Source organism: Dromaius novaehollandiae, chromosome 1 (assembly GCF_036370855.1).
Source record: "Dromaius novaehollandiae isolate bDroNov1 chromosome 1, bDroNov1.hap1, whole genome shotgun sequence".
NCBI classification, from domain to species: Eukaryota; Metazoa; Chordata; class Aves; order Casuariiformes; family Dromaiidae; genus Dromaius; species Dromaius novaehollandiae.
The window spans coordinates 36,599,232-36,616,823 of record NC_088098.1 but is presented as its reverse complement, the minus strand read 5'-3'; the positions used below and the strand labels follow the sequence as shown (position 1 = coordinate 36,616,823).

At 39.5% G+C, this 17,592-nt stretch overlaps 1 protein-coding gene across 2 annotated transcripts in view; it reads left to right on the top strand.

Annotated features, from left to right (window-relative positions):
* The window catches only part of PTPRR (protein tyrosine phosphatase receptor type R), a 157,416-nt gene that overhangs the window by 135,556 nt on the left and 4,268 nt on the right, over positions 1-17,592 (top strand). For both annotated transcript variants that reach the window (XM_064509054.1, XM_026100408.2), the window contains 4 exons: positions 504-641; positions 7,595-7,705; positions 8,858-9,015; positions 12,983-13,096. In XM_064509054.1, coding sequence (XP_064365124.1) covers positions 504-641; positions 7,595-7,705; positions 8,858-9,015; positions 12,983-13,096 — 521 coding nt within the window. The remainder of the gene's footprint in view (positions 1-503; positions 642-7,594; positions 7,706-8,857; positions 9,016-12,982; positions 13,097-17,592) is intronic.

Here is a 17,592-nt window from a genome sequence, read left to right as displayed (position 1 = left end):
CTTATTAAAGATACTTACCCTTAGCAGAGATGCAGAGTAGAGCTTTTGACTCCAGAAGTATTCACGTATTTTTAAATCTCTTTTCCTGTCATGATCTTCATAGAAGCCAGTTTTATAGTTCTCTCTCATGTGTGTCTGTGACTGTAAACTGTCTTGTAAACACTGCAACAATGTAAATCACAGATTAGAGTACCACTGGATGATGGAAAGCCCCAACAACTTGGGGAACAGGGTAAGCCAGAAGAAGCCAAGGAAGCAGGGAAATTTGAAGGGGACTGACATATTCTCAGGACCATTTCAGTCCATTGAATCAGTAGCTTCCAGAGGAAAAACTGTTCTACTGAAAAATTTCTGGTCTGCTCTACTATTAGTCATAATTGCTTTCAGTTCCCGTAACTTTTTAGTTCCAGGCTCTTCCTTCTGCTCTTTTAGAATGTTCACCTGTAGTCTTGGTCCACTACATGAATTTAAAATAAATGCTTTTGTGTCTGTTTCTCAACCAGGGATATGGAGGTAAGGAGAAGGCTTTCATTGCAACTCAGGGACCCATGATTAATACCGTGAATGATTTCTGGCAGATGGTTTGGCAAGAAGACAGCCCTGTCATTGTCATGATCACAAAGCTGAAAGAAAAGAATGAGGTATGACAAATAGCCACACTGAGAAATTATTCTAATGGCTGTGACCGGTAGAAAGGACCTTAGTAGATATGGAAGAATGCAGGCAGCTACCTGGCTGTCCAGTGCTGTGGTAATGGGCATTGTGAAAAATAATGTTAGGTAGTCAAAAAAATGGTTGTGATTGTGGAGCAATCACAATAGATGTGTTGAAAAAGAAACAGGATTCCATTTTCTAGATTTGTCCTGTTGGATTCATTTTTTTTAAGAAACACCTCGCTTACCAGTTGGTCACCTCTGTACTTACTTGTTACTTTCTATTATACGAAAAATAGTTGTGTAAATAGATAATGTTATGATCAGAGATTACCTTACACGGTCAAAGTTTGCACTTTGGTGTAATGGCAATTTTTGAATACATCCTATGATCGAGTACAACCCAGAAATATTGCTTGGGCTCCCAAATGCCAATACCATGGAGAGACTTAGCCAGAATGGAAATATGTCTCTGTACTTTAATACTAAGTACATGTGACAATTGAATTTCAATTGATAATGGCCAGCTCACTATACGTTCTGTGACTCTTGGATGAATTCCCAACTGCGTCTTTAATAGCTTCATTTAATATTCCATGTAGGTTGTTCGCAGACTTTCCCTGATAGTGTCAGAACCTGTATTTGTTACTGCCAGACATTAAGAGTGAAAATGACTCCGTTGTGCAGAGGATCAACACAAAGCCCTGTTTTGGAAGTCTGAGTGTTACAGAAGTGGTTTATAGGGCTTCTGTGCAAGAGAGAAACTGCAGGGAGTTTGAATTGTCTCTTGCGTCTAAGCTGATAGACTTGGTAGCACTTCCCAGCTCCAGGTAGGTGCCTCGACCATGTCTCAGCACCATGTCAGGGAGGCATCAGGCCCACGCTGCCCCTACTTCACTTACCTCCCTGCCCTTCACGCTCAGATGCATGTGGGGAAAGAGAAATCAAGTATATTCAGGCCAAGTTTCTGATCTGAGTGATGAAGGGACTAAGAGCCTGAGTGCATTCTCACGTCACAAACTCACTGCTCAGTTTAATGTGGGCTCAGTGGACACACGCTTCCTTTCTTCTGCACTAGACCACTGCTTGGCTCTTTATTGCTGCGAGTTTTGGGTTCTAGCATGAACTAGCTTTAAAATCCAGTGATTTTAAGAAAGCTGAGTGTAGAAAGTAGGTTCTGTGCTGTAAAATATCCCAAGATGTATTTCCAAACCGGGTGGCATTTTGAAACTGCGTTCTAGTCAAACAAGTGTCCAGAAGCCTGCATTGAAAGTTTATTCCTGAAAAAGTAGGAAACTTAACCCAACCTAACTGGCCAAAAGAACAAGTATTTCACTGAGGAAATACTGACTGTTTAAACACTTACATCTGACACTGTGTAAGAAGAATGACTTGAAAGAAATGCCCAGTGGTTTCCAGTGTGTCAGGAAACCCTGTGTTTACCTGAGTTACGCAGGCCCTGGGCTCTAGTGTTTATCCGCATTGTTGTGGACTGGCAGTGGTAATTTCCTCCTAATAGAAAGGGTGGGGGAATCTCAAATAGTTCCCAGGCTGTATAGAGAGGCCGTGTTTGCACAAGCTGTCCTGCCCTCTCTAGAAACCTTAGGCATTCTCTCACTGTTAACTGATTGCTCCCAAAACTTTACTTGCTACTGAAAAAAAGCAGTTAATGACTGTGCTCAGCATATTAACTTAGCCATTAAAGTATTTGTTGCCTATCAAAAAGAGAAGAACTGAAGTTATTTAGCATAGTAGCACCTGTTATTTTTTCCACCTCTGTGCTTTGCAGTATTTCCATCATTTTTAGGGAGGTGCATTTGCAATATACACATATACAAATACATTCATATTTGAAAGTGTACTCCTATGTCTGTCCGCATACACCTTTTACCAAGGTATGTTCCCTTGTACCACCATACCTGATTCTTAGGTTTATTCCTCAGTTGTTACAACATCACTCAGTCTTCATTTGAGCTATAATGTGTAAGGGAGCTTGCAACTGAGAGACGCATGAAAAGCAGTAATCTTAACAATAAATTCATTTCTTTAGCATAAATAAAATTATTTGTGACCTTAGTGTCCTGGTTCAATATACTCATGTGATGAATTTGAAAAAACAATGGGAATTGTGTGAAATGATGGTAAATGTAGGTTTGTATGGAGTTAGTTCCTTTCACAAGATGAAAAACTTGGTTAGGACTTGCTGTGGTAACTTTTTTGTAGAATGAATGAAGATACAATATGAAAGTAGAGTGCTGAACAAAATATTCATTTCAGCTGTGTGACAAAATTTGGAGTATTAAACTACTTTCTGGATTCCTCTTCATTTTGAAGTCTGGTAAACAAATGGAGGTTGACTTGTAAGCAAGAATAATGCTAAAGGAACTACAGTTCAGTGAGTATTTTAAGCAAAATCTATAAAACCTGTACTCAGAATTATGCAATGTCTGAACAGATTGGAGCATCCACCTGTCCACACTATCATGTAAGGAGAGTGCACATTATCTTGTAAGAGAAGCAATGGAACTTTTGCCTGAATAAAAAATAGGACATTTGGAATTCCGGCCTATAATTTTAGGATTAATGTGATGGAAAATTCATCTCACCTAGTCATCTAGGTACCCTCTCTAGTCACTGAAGAGCAGTAGTCAGCTTCAGAGGGCCATCCATTCTATTTGAAGAGAATGAGATAAATCACCCACTGAAGGTTACCATCTCTAATCCTACAGTAATATTTTAAGGTCTGATCTTGAAAAACTTTATCGATGGGGCATGTGTAAATTTAATTTAATAACAGATCATTTAGCCAAGACAACTGAACAGTAGAAATTCGACAAATATCTGGAATGAGAATACGCTAGTTTATAGGCTTCTGTTGTATCGGCTGTCTTTCACAGTTATTCTGTGTATTCCATGGATAGTATCCATTTTGTTTGCCTTCAAAACAAACTAGCAACATTACATATAAATGAGGAAACATATTTTTGAATGCATAAATAAAGATTACAGTGCAGCATACTGCAAGAAGAAAAGGCTAGTACTCTGATAGATCCTTTAAACAATGTATGTTATTCAACTCAGATAACGTAATGCCTGTTTTCAAGTACTTATCTAGCACAATCTTGTTAACTTACTATTTAAAGCTCATATCATTTTTCATGCAACATTCTTTTCCCCAGTTGTGTAGGCACTCTTAACTATGCATAGAAAAATAGCTATTGGAAACTGGAAATCCTGCCTTTTGTAGAGTTCACATAAGCCTCTTTAAAGATTATTTATTAGTTAAATTAAGTATTGGTGCCATAGCTATGTCTTGGATTTTGGAAAAACTTAAGAAGATTTGGTCCTAGTTTTGAGGATTTTAGTAGATGAAGGCAAATCCTGCAAGCACTCTTAAGGTATACCTCTCACGCTTGAGTTAGTAGTGACAGCAAATAAGGATAGGAGCAAAAAGGGATTTTGCGAATGAAGCTTTGCTATAATTATTCATTAATTTTGCATGTTGGCCTGATTATTGGGACATTTAATGTATAAATATGTTTGCATAGCTCTAAGGAAAAATAAGTAGGAAAAGAAGTGAAGCTGAAGTGAAGCAACTGCAAAATATTTGAGATTTGTTAAAAGACAAACAGCTTTGATCATCTGCCCCCCGCACACACACACTTCCCAGGCCAGCTTGGAGAAGCAGTTTGGTTCAGAGGATCCAAAGCCAGAGAATGTAAAAGGGCTAAATAACCCGTGAGCTGAGAAAGCCTTTCTCCACGCAGCAGAATTGTTTGGGGGAACCAGACTGTAATAGCAGCACTTTCTGGCAAGTTAAAAAAAACGGGTGCCGCTAAACGCAAACGGACCGTGATAAAATTGCAGGTGGCAGCCGCGGTGAGAAGCGTGCCGCACCACCTCGGGAGGCATCGGGGCAGGCTGGCACCTGGCAGGCAGGCACGGGGCACACAAGGAGGCAGGACAGGGGACGGGCAACCTAGTGCTGCAGCCTGCCAGAGAGGGAGGGACAAACATGAAAGCTCATGTGACAGATCGGTTTGTTGCATAAACTTCCTGCTGTGGCCAAGGAATGCTTTTTTCAAAAAAAGGTCAGGGACCAGATCACAAATGAATAATCAGCAGCTGAGGGCAGTAATAGAGAGCTGGCCAATGGAAATGAATCCTGAGGGGGAACTGAAGGGTTGCAGGAAGATGAGACTTTTTCCATACAAAGAAAGATGCTTCCCAGGCTTTTGGCTGGCATGAAGTTGGCTGGGATTTTTCTTTTTCTATTTGATCTTAGGCATCTTTTCAAAACTCCCCAGTCATAGCTCTGACACGTTTGCAGACTACATAGGTGACTGGACACTCAATGTCAAGCTCACAGAAATATGTGACCTGTTTAGAGAGCACTGTAAGAGATGAATAGGCTTAACAGGGAACCAAAAGAGGCCTAAAAGAACAGCAGGGAACAGAATCAGTAACATCACAAAGACCAGAGGGTTAAATGATGATAAGAACAAGTCAGTTCCTCCCTTTCCAACTATATGCATATATACATTATATTATTTTATATACATATGTAAAAGCATATAAGCCTTTACTGATTAAAGACATGAGGCTAGAGAGCAGTTTAGTTTTCCTAACCACTGGTTTTGGCTTTTGAACAGGTGTAAAAAATACTTACCTGATTCTAGTGGAATTTTTTTTAGGTGTAAGTAATAGCTTGATGCAATTTACTTCTTTTTTTGCTAATGCTCCTGGGAGAGTCTGTATTATTATCTGTGTGTCTGATATCTTTATCCTCTTCCATCTTCTTCTTGATGCCTTTATTATAACAAACTTTCAAAAACACGCTAGTTTCCCCAAATGCCTGTCTTCTTAGAAGGGCCTCCACCAGCTGATTCCAGCTGTATTTTCAAGACGTTTTTTAAAGCAGTAACAAAAAGACCTCTCGAAAGAAGTATGGAGACTGTGTTAAAAATAATCCATTGTATCTTACTAAATGTAGATAGGCTGTTATTTGAAAGCTATTTTAATGAACACTCCCATTTCATTGTCCACCCAGCGCAAGTTGCCAATTGCAGTGCTGGGAGAGAGTCAAGAAAAACACTCTTATGGACTGCCTGAGGTCTTTGTAGTCAGTGCAGCATACTTTCATTTATCAAGAAGTCCCAGGGGTTGACTGAACTATTGTCAATTGTCAGAGCGCAATTGTGTATTTAGACTTTTCTTTTTCCCATATTAGCACGGCAAAACTACACTCCCCAGGGAGGGGCATGAATTGCAGATCTCACAGATGATAGTAGCTAGATGTGTCACATGGGGTGATTGTGGAACTTGGGAACACTTTTTTCATACAAATTTCTGAGTATTTTTTTGCCATTCTTGGTGTCTTCGGGGAGACAGCGAATTTAGGATGTTCGAGTAACTCTCCAAAAGACAGGATTTGAACGAAACCGGTCAGATTGGCCAGCATTATTTCAGAAAATGTGGCTTTCACAGACCTTACACTATTAAGGTAATGAGCATCTATTTTTAGAAAAGTATTTATACAACAGAGATGTTTGCATTCAGTTCAATCAACTATTGGGTTATCAAGTAGAGTAGCAGCTTAAAGATCGCACCTGGTGGTAAAGGCTTGCATTTCACTGTGACATTTAATCTGAACAGCATTGATTTTTTTCCTTGCTCATTTTTAGCAGGATTTGCTGGAAATGTTTTATGGCAATGAATTAAATTAAAATGATCATTTCATTTTGCTGTGTAATATAAGCTGCTTTCTGAATATATACCAGCCTCTTCAGCAAGAGTTTTTAAGGAAATGCAGACAAGTCCTTTCTAGTATTCCTATTACTGTAGAACTGTCTGCTCTCTGAGTCATTTTTCACCTGTGTCTTGGACATTAAAAAGAAAATTTTCTTGGGTTGTTCTTTTTTTAAATTAATGAATAAAACCAGTCAGATTGGCCAGCATTATTTTAGAAAATGTGGCTTTCACATACCTTACTCTATTAAGGTAATGAGCATCTGTTTTTAGCAAAGTATTTGTACAACAGGGATGTTTGCTTTCAGTTAGAGTACAGAGATACTATAATGGAAATTAATATAAAGTTGCAGTTAACCTGAATATAAACAAAGTATTGCAGGAAAAAAGAAGGGTTCATTTAGTAAATACTATTTCTTCATCTCCTTTTTAGTAGTTGCTTATCAGTTACGTTGCTGAAATAATATAACACTTCACTGGTTCATTAAGAATTCTCTATATCAGTTTGTGTAACTGTAGCAGAGCAATGGATCTTTTTAACCTTCATTGCCAGTAAGTAATATAATGGGCAGCTTAGGCCATGATTCTGCAAAACACTCTAACATGTATGTTAAGTCCCACTGACTTCAATAAGATGTCAGGACACACTTATATGCTTTGTTGAATTGGGGCTCATGATAGTAAACAGGGTAAAAAGTCTGGTGAGGAGAGGACAAATTCTGAATATCTTGCTCAGAAGGAAATCCTGTTATATATATACACCCTCGCCCTCTCTCTATGTAGTGTTTTGTAGGTATTATATACCCAATATATTATGTAACCTATAAGGATAAACTGAACAAATCTTAGGATTTAACTCTATGAATTATAAAATGGTCTAGGAAAAATCCATCTTGAATCTGATATGTAAAATAGTTCTTTTAACTGAATTTCATTAAACTTTTAAAAACAAAAACAACCTATTCAAACTGTTCAGTGATAGGGGTTCGTACATGTAATACTCAGATCCTGAAAATCAGGCCTAAGCCATTTATTAAGAAGCCTACGATATCTCAGTCAGGAAAGCTTCTAACATGAATAATGCCTTGGTTGAATTAATCTGAACTTTTCAGACAAATACATTCTGTTAAAAATTAGATATTGGTATGGCTCCAGACTCCAGTTACTTGATGATACTGATGTTTGCTTTCCAGAAATGTGTGCTCTATTGGCCAGAAAAAAGAGGAATCTATGGGAAGGTTGAAGTCCTTGTTAACAGCGTGAAAGAATGTGAGAACTATACTGTCCGCCAGCTTACAATAAAGGTAACGATCTGTATCTGCTGAGAAGCATTGTTCTAATACTTTATTTTCCAGTGTTAAAGGAAGTTAAATGCTTTTTGAAATGGTCATGAATTTTTATGGGAGGAATAACTGAGCTGTGAAGCTCTCAGCTGAAAGGTGTAATTGAGACCAAAGCTGTGGAACATTTACCCTATTGCTGCTTTGTATCACTCTGGCAATAAAAAAGGGTTTCAAAAAGAGTGTAAATCTCACCTTTTAAAGTACATTTGCTTTGAGGCCCTTTTTAAATTGCCAAGAAAATGCAAAGGGATTTTAGTTTAATGAAAGAACTAGTGAACATAGCACAATTCAGAAAAAGATAAGCTGCTCATGTCATGTGTTGAGTGCATCCATAGCCCATTTGAAAAGCTAAAAATATAAGGAATATATAAAGAAAGCTTCATGTGTCAAGCTTCATGGTTCTGACTAAACACTAACTGTGCAGAATGGGGTAGATGCTCCTTTGTGAGTTTCTCCATAATTCTTAAATTCCATGACAGATCATTGCAATAAATAATGAACTGGGAAAATTTGTTCGATATTTCAGTCCAGGCAGTGAGAAGTGAGTAGAAGCCACATTGTCCGGATTAGAAGTGTGCAGATTACTTTAGCCTACATTTACCCCCTTTGCTTGTTGAAGTAAGTGGTAGCAGCCTCTGTTGGAGAGAATAACAGGAGGAACTGGGATGTTAAGCTGATTTAGTAGGGCAGCTCTTCTGCACCTTTACCTTGCATACTCTTATAATTTTAGTATCAGTTGCCTTATGATAATGTCTTTAAAAAGACAGCAGAAACATGTAACAATCAGAGGCCCAAATTAAGCTCATCTCTCTAGATCCCATTGCTGAGCTAGCAGAAGCCTCTGACGATTTCCAACTGACCACAAAGTAAGCAAGGGCAGTAGTCAGATGGACAGAACAGAACTTATATGGTAGGAAAATACAGGTAAATTTTCCTTTTAGAATTCTGTCCCTGGAAGCATGCCTGTTTTTCTCAACTGTATCAGTCAGTCTAATAAAATATATATGTATGTGTGTTAAATCTCTCTAAACATTTTTACTGGCTTTCTACCATAATATTGAGAGAAATAAAAAGACTACAAGTGTGCATATAAAATCTTCATGTTATTTTCAGCAAGGGAGTCAGTCCCAGAGTGTGAAACACTATTGGTACACATCCTGGCCAGACCACAAAACCCCGGACAGTGCTCAGCCTCTTTTGCAGCTCATGCTGGACGTAGAAGAGGACAGGATGGAATCGCCTGGCAGAGGGCCTGTAATTGTGCACTGCAGGTAATTTGCAACCATTTTCTTAAATGGCTACCTAAAGCAAGGCCACAGATAATCACATCAAACTGTCCTTCTTCTAACCTAAGAACATATTTTGGGAAGAAGAAAGTTCCCTATAGAAAGATCCCCTTAATGACAATTGACTTTCTCAGTTTATATTCAAGGATTTGAGTTTTGGAGGGAATTCCCTTGTTGCTACCAAATTGTTTCTGAACCAGTCTTGGTGTCTGCTAATGTGTTCTGTAAGTGTTTGAAAGACCAGCTCGAAAAATGATTTTGCTTCTCTTTCTTTTTCACAGTTTCCTTTCTTTATAATCCTGTTCCTTAATGATGTGTTCAAGTTAGACGCTCTCCCCTGTGATCAATTGACTAAAATGTCATAAGCAAGTCAATAGGGAGCAACAAGGATCAGGTACAAATATGGAGACCAAAACACATCAGTACTACAATTTGGGAACATTTTCACAAAGGCACTTGGTTTAATTCTCAAGAGCGATGTGTTATTCAGTACTCAAGAGCAGAGTGTTATTCAGACAAATCACAATGAACTAGAGACTGCACTTCTAATCATTCTAATTAAGTACTATTTTATTGGTTTATATTGATTAATTGTGCCACATTGTAATCTAAGTAGTAAGAAACACTCCTGGATTTGTTTTATTGGTTGAAAGAAGTAAGTGAAGCAAAACAGAAAAAAAATTGAAATCAGTATTTCCCTACTTGCTTTCTCTCATAATCATGATACATCTCTTACAGTTGGGATAATACTTTCTTTTTTTTCAAAAGTACATCAAAACCAAAACTTTTTATCTTGAGCCACTTCTTTTTAAGTCCATATTTAGAAGATTTAGAGAAATGGAAGACAGATTTGAACTATGCATCATTTAGCAAAACCAAAATGTGATGGATAAGGAACTCTCCCAAACTTTATCCAGCTGCTTTTTTCAGAAATTGTAGTTTTCTTAAACGATCCACAAATCCATGGATGGCCACTGAGATTCCCATTTTTCCCATTATTTTCAATAATGAGGGATTCAGAGGAATGGAGTGTCTTTCTGAGGTGAGTAATATGACAACAAAGTCTTTAATCATGAGCAGGAATTTATTCATGATTAAAGACCAAGCTACATCTCAGTCATGATTAAAATTAACACAGTTCTCCAGGGACAACTCAGCTATCTGTACACTTACTACCCTGTGGTCTACAGAAAGGATGAACTCACTCATGCTCCATTTTCTAGTCACATAGTTTCCTCTCTTTTAACCTGAGTTGCGGGATGAGGCCATCCAGGTCTCATAAAGCCAGTGCAAATTTTTAAATTCAGGCCTCAGATGCAAATGCACAATTCTCAGTTCTTTCCAGAGGAACATTATAGTGCATGTCCAAGCAAGACCCTTAATCTGCAGCAGAAGTGCTTTAATGATTTTTTTAGGACTGAGAATTATGATACAAGTGGAAAAAAATTTTTTTTCATTTTTTTGTGTGTGTCTTCTTGTAGCCCATCAGCATAAAATGCTGTCACACACTTCAGTAATGAGTCCATTCAGGGCATAGTATATGAGAAAGACTCTACGTCTTTTATCAAAGCAGTTTCTGTTCTGCAGACACATGGAAAAAGAGTAAACATTTCTCTTTATCCTTGAAGCCGGCAGAACTGACTCCCTGCATGCCAAGGAAGCAGATTTCCAAAGGAAGAAAGTTGAAGTTCTTAACAGTCTTTATAGCAGTATAGTACTGGAAAGGTACAATGACACGAGGTCCTCTCTCATGTCACTCATTTAAAGCGTATGGTAAACTGGAAATATGTCCATAATATCTCCTTACATATCCTTTGGATATGTAGTTACAAAACAAATTTGGGTTTAATAGCAACTAGGTGGTTTGAGACCAAATATATGTATTAATTAATAGATTCCAAATATAGAGAGAAAGCATTTTTTTCTTTAACTTGAATGAATAAGGAAAAATTAGAAACGCTGAATTCGATTCTGCCAATGTGAAACTAATTTAGCCCCATTTAGTCAATGAAACCAAGTTGACTGAGAATCTGGCACACAATGCAACACGTATTTTGTACCAAAGGTATTTTCTACTTCCTAGAAGAAGCAACAATTTGGCAGATAAATTGGAGGACTTGCATGCGTTTCTTAAATGAGAATGAGGGATAAAATTGTCATGCTCAGAAACTTGACATTATTATACTTACTGCTAGAAAATTTTGTTTTTCTTTCCTCACTAGCTATACTCAGCTAGTGCATGTGTTCTAGAAAAAGGGCACTTCCTATATCTCTGAATCCCCAAAGCCTGACAGTCCAATATCCTACACTCCAAATTAACAGATCAGAGCTATTATAAATGAGCTATTATACCTTAAACCTCTAAAAAAGAAGGGAAAAAAAGAAATACAGTGTTATCAGGTTGGGTAGTTGAAGATACTTCAAAATAAGTAGCCCTCCAATTGTCCAGATATGCCAGGAGAGGAGTGTAAGGCAAGTGTCATTTTTATCTTGCACTGTCTGAAATAAAGCTGGGTAAAAAGGTAAGACTTGTATTCTGAGCTGAGGAAGAAGACTCATTTTTAAAAAAATGTCTTTGTTTAATACATGTAAAGATCTTGTCCAAGAACAGTTAATCCACAAAAAAAGAAAGAAGAAAAAAGAACCCTTCAATATGGCCAAGTTCATAGCATTTACATCTGCTTTGTTTAAACTTGTTTGCCCACTTTCAAGGACTTCAAAGTACTTTGAGGAAGAAAATGAGGGTATGCATTACATTGCTTTCTGCAAATCCCTCTTTATAAAATACCTCCTTCTCCTTTCGGATACGTTTATCCCACAGATATTGATGTCCCAGGAGACAAGCTGTCAACTCAGGAGCTTCAGCTCACTCAATCTTTTCTTACACTGCCAGTTTTACTTCTCATTATCCCCTCATGTCTGGCTTAGACTTCTTCATATATTTAGTATAGCTGAGTCCTCTTGAAAGTTTTCACTTCCAGATGGGAGGGTTCTTGATTCCCTGAAGTACTCCTATCTTTCAGTCTCTGATGAGTAGGTAGTGCTTTGTATCAGCTGTAGCAAATGGACATGGTCCTGGTACCAGTTTGCACTCAGCTTACACCTGAGGCACTCAACGTATTCTTCCTGGCATTGACTTGAATAACTTTTGCAGTGCTCTTACGAGGCAGGTAGAATTCGTAGCAAACCCATTGCACAGATGGGGAAAGCAAGACACCAAATTGTTAAATACTTCCTCTAAGGCCAGGCATGTAGACCTGGGCCCCGACTCTATGCTTTAACTATCAGCCCCACATCTTCCTGTGACGGGGAAGAGATTGTACTGAATTCCACATAGTTGAAGCAAGAAAGAGGAGTCCCAGATTCTCCAAGGTGCTTGAGGCTCAGGGAGTAAAGATAATGCCAAAATGGCAGTTTCCAAGCAGGCATCAAGAAAAGCTAGAAAGCTGCAGCACCAAATCCTTCTCCTTCCTGTAGAATCACAGGAGAGGAGGTCAGCTCCACCAGTATGGTTTTGGTCCTTTTTACCTTCATGGTTAGAGGGACAGGTAGCTTTTAGGGCTTTCAACATAGAGCCCCACTGTCTTTTGCCTTTAAGTAGGCTTTTCTCAGTGTATATCCCCATAATTCGCTCAGACTGAGCCAGAGAATGTTTGGACTTCATGGTGCAAAAGGGGATTGTTGTTCTCACCACACACTTGTGTACAGACTGGAAATGGACAAGCCTCACAAATAACCCACAGCAGTTACGTTACTGGAGTATGGTACCCTTTCCTTTCTCTCTAAGAGAGTGAGCTGAGAAGTTACCCTTGCTAGTCATGTACCTAGGAACAGTTGGTTCTAGCAACTTCATGTTTCATATTTTTAGTGTTCTCCTATCTATTTAGTGTTTTCCACTTAAGTCTTTGGTCTTTGAGCTCCATTTACCTGTTAAATTTTGCCTTCTTTTCAGTGCTGGCATAGGAAGAACTGGATGTTTTATTGCCACGGCCATTGGTTGTCACCAGTTGAAGGAAGAGGGAGTCGTAGATGCATTAAGCATTGTCTGCCAGCTACGAGTGGACAGGTGAGTTCCAGAAGAACCATAAATCAGCCAAGTAACGTGAGTTTCTTTAAAATGACACTGGATAAATTTAGGTCTCACATGTTTGTACATTAGCCTCACATAACAGAAGTCTTCCACATCTTTCTGGAAAGTGCCTTGCAGCTGCCACAGTATCTAAAATGTGTTACAAAAGGATAAGAAATATGCAGGAGTCAAGATCTTTAGAAAAATCTGATAGTCATCAAAATTAAATACTCAAGTTGCTAAATGTCTTAACACACAGGAAGACTTAATAATTGCAGATAACTATGTGTTGGATTTTCCTGTGGATTCAAAGCAGAGCTGCTTGTTCTGCTGATTCCAAAGGAAGTTTTCCTCTGTGTATCAGCAGCAGCTAAACTAGTTCAACATAGAAGGCTTTTGTAAAGCCTACTCTTCCTTTTTTAAGCATACTCAAAGGGTTCTTTCCTTTCATACTCGGGCTGTTTCAGGACCTGAATTCCAGCCATTGCATTTCTCTTGTACAAAGAGATTATATCACTAACACCCAGAGCAAGGACCTGCCTTCTGTTAGGTGGCTCATGATAAGGAGTACAGCTAGAGTAGGAGCTCTAATCATCCCTTTCAAAAGAAACACAGCGTCCTCCATTCATATCCTGGCAGAATATTAGAAAGGGGAATATTTTTTCCAACGATTTTTGTTAAAAGATATGTCTTTGTGTATACTTTGTGATGACACGTTTCAATAGTAGTTTCAGAGCTGAAATAAGTGTGCTGTTACCAGAGTTTCCTTTGCGAATTGACTATCTTACATTGCAGTTGTTGATTCAAAGCTGATCTAACATTTGACAGTGGATTACATCAGCGTGGGACAGTCTTTGAAGGATGAAGAACTTATTGAGGGGTATTTATGTCATCCAGATATCAGAGAATGGGGGAAGGAAACATAACCGCAGTTACTCTCAGGCTTTGAAGTTTCTGCTGTTACGTTGCTGACGTGTCATTTTGGATGAGTGGCAGTTGGTACGGAAAGAGTGTAACAGCTGGGGGAAAATGTGAGAGGTCCTGATGCACCCAGGACACTCCTTGTCCAGACCTGACAGACTGAGCCTGGCTTCCTTTTCAGTAGTGACTTTGAAAGACATTTCACAGAAGTTTGAGTGTTGCTTTACATGAAGTCACTGCCATCACTTTTGCTGACTGGTATGAAAGCATTAGCTGAGTATTCAAAGTAGCATTTGTATTTAGATCCTGGCTAAGGAATATTGTTTTCTCGGTGAAACTGGATGAGACTTTCCTGAATGAAATTCTCCTGAGATGGCAGCCCTACAGTTGCTAGGCATTTGACACTCCCCTCATCCCCTCCTGGAGCTTTCTGCTGTCTCTGACATTCCACTGGGACACAGCAACACAGGGCAATCCAGAGACAAGGGAGTATCTTTAAGCCTGGATGTATAGGGACATTAAGACTTACTCAGTGTATAGTTTCTTCACACAACAGAGAGCCAAATCTAGTGCTATTGCTACACCCTTGGTTGTGCTGGGGCTCCTTTTGAATTGAGCTGGCAAACTTATCCAGCTTAAGAGAATAGCAAGGCATTTTTTGTAAATTGTTCTTAAGTCAGATCAATTCTCTGATTGAATTCACAGCTTGGGAGCCGGGCTTGGGAGTAGGAACGCTGTAAGCCAACATTGTTGCAGAGTGCTTTGTTTTGTGAAATCAGGGCCGAAGAGAGATTTGTGTTGGAAAGGAGGATGTGGGTATTGCGCACAATGGAAGCTGATGGTTTGGTTATGCTTTTCTTTCTTTCCCTGCTCAGGGAGACAGGATTTTGTATGAACAAACAGGATTGCACCAAGAATAGAGAGCCCTTGCACCTCTCCTGCTGTAGGCACCAGGCTACATATACTCCTTTCAAGTATATCAGCTGTTTCTGACATACATTTGTTCTTTAAATGGAAACAACCAGTAGGCAGTGTGCAAATGATGAAAAAGGAGCTCAGGCCAAAGGGGCAATACAGGCCTTTGATGTGCTCTCAGTTCTGAAAACTACTGGAACAAAGAACTGCAGAATCCGTGTGGTTGACCATGTTTATGCATCACCTCCTCTACTCTTCCCCAGCCACATCCCTTCATCATACTGGAGATTGTAGTATGAGCCTTTTAGGGCAACATGAGCAGCCTGGAGTGTAAAATCCTCCAAGGAGAGCTCCTGACTTAAGATCTCAGCAACAAAAAAGATGGAAGAGCTGAGGCAAAAATGCTTCCTCTGCTTTAAATTATCTACTCCAGATTTCCAACTCTCCATTCTGATTATCTGTTCATCTTGTTTAAAAAGGTGTGTAGTGTTCTTCCTCATCTTAGTGTTTCTGTTATAAGATAACCTTTTTCTTCTTGCTCTTACACTCTATGTAGAGAAGTGGAAGCAAACTCTGCTCTCAGCTACATCAATGTTCATGTCATTATTTCAGGTGTAGACAAAAAGATCCCAAACTTGCAGCAGTATAACTGACAACAGAATTTGGTCTAATGTGTCTGACTAATGGACTTTTTTATAAGTATTAGTATCCCAGATAAACTTGGAAGAAGAATGGAAGTCTGATGCAAATACAGACATTCAGCACAGTAATCTCAATGACACAAAGCTTGTTTTAAAAAATTGTAAAGTCTTGTGATTTGTACATTTCTGTATTTTTTCTAGCTTCAGACTGTATAAATAGACTCCACAGATCTTGCTACAGGCTTCTCAGCTCTTCATTTTCTCAGGAATTACCTGAGATAAAAAATACATTTTTTAATTTTTAAAGACATTTTTCTAGGAAAAATTTAGTAACCAAACACTTTTTCTTTCTATATTCTAGAATTGGCCTACCTCACCTGGCATCTAGTTTATAGCAAAGATTGCTAAGGCAGAGCTTAGCAGTCCCTAAGCCCCTAAGTGCAGCCACGGCCAGTTCAGACAGATCTCAGGTTCATACAGTGGCCAGGCATCACTATAACATGCACAAAGCTCCATGAGGCCAGCTTTGCCTGATGACTGAGTCCTGACAGGAGAGTATTGGCAGGTGGCATGAAGCTGACAAAATGAACTGAATATCCCTCTAGGCTTTACCACAAGAGCTGGCTCTGGCCATAGTTGTGTTGGTACAATCAGGAGCAGAGCAGGAACAGAGATGCGGACTTCTTCCTCATAATGCTGGTCAGCAGCTGAGCTACAATTTGTCCTTTGTACCTCAGATTGCCCTCACAAAACAGAGCAAGAGAGAATTCAGCAGAAAAGGCTGGTTTTATCTGACTACCTGGAAGCCAGAAGCTTGCCCAAGAGGTGCACTAAATCATTTTTTCTCTGATAGCTTGTCTACACTTGGTTCCCTTCCAGTCTTGCTCATGCTCAGAACTGCACCATCCAAAGCCAGGCCTAGTGGTGGAATTAGCACAGCTGATGGTTTCCACTTGTGTGTGAACTTTTTGCCACATGGGCCAACGGCCTAATTTCTACCAAAGTGAATTAATAAGAGAGAAGAAAATAGATTAGGATTAGAGCCACTCACCTTGTAGATCAAGTGGTGCTGTAGGGATTTACCAAAACACTCCTGTTGCATAGTGCGCCCATTGAGAAACAAGCAAGCATCCAAACAAATTGCACATGGTGGCCAGAAGTTATGCTGAAAAATAGTCTGCAAGCCAAGAACTGAAACCTAGAATCACTAACTGCCCCTCTAGAGATATAGTGTTTGAAATAGAGTTCCAAGTCCTCTTCTTCTTAGCTGTTCAGTGTAAGTTATGAAGTTAGTAGGGAGTGAAAGGATCTGGCAGCAGTTGTCTCTGCTGAGCTAACATGAGGAAATGGACCATCCACTCAAAAACTTGACCCAGGATGGAGATACAGCCATGCTCTGTATGGCTCCATAGAATGGCAGACCCTCAGCTCTGCACAGCTTTATTTTTTCAGTTCATTTTTTATGTTTTGCAACAGAAACAGGAAACATTTGATGCGAGGCATCTTCAAAATTTACTCCGATATCGAGAAACTTTGCACATTCTTAACCTTAAAGGCACATTCTTGGAATGACGTCCGATAACTTTGCTGTTGGCTCCTCAGACAGGATGAAAAGAGTTTCCAGTGTGCGTCAATGCATTGTTTAAGTGTTTTGACTAATCACTTTAGGTTAAAAAAAAATCACAAACCCTGCATCACATTCATTCTGGAGCAGACTGTGTCCAGCTGCACTAGCAGCAAGCCAGAGGGCAGGCTACAAGACCCTCCCCTCCCCCAGGGCAGACCTGCCTACAGTCCCCAAGCCCTCAGGACACCAGGGGTTGTTTCTTCCCAGCACCACCCTGGAGAGCCCCAAGGAAGCAGAGAGCCCAGCGGCTCACAGAGGGACCAGCAGTGCAGGCTGGCGGAGGATGAATGAATGCTGCACACCCGGAGGTGTAGCTGGGGGTACATCCCTTCTGGGCAGCAGGGACGCAGGAGAGGAAACCTCCCCTTGAGCAGATTTCCTCCTGCAAT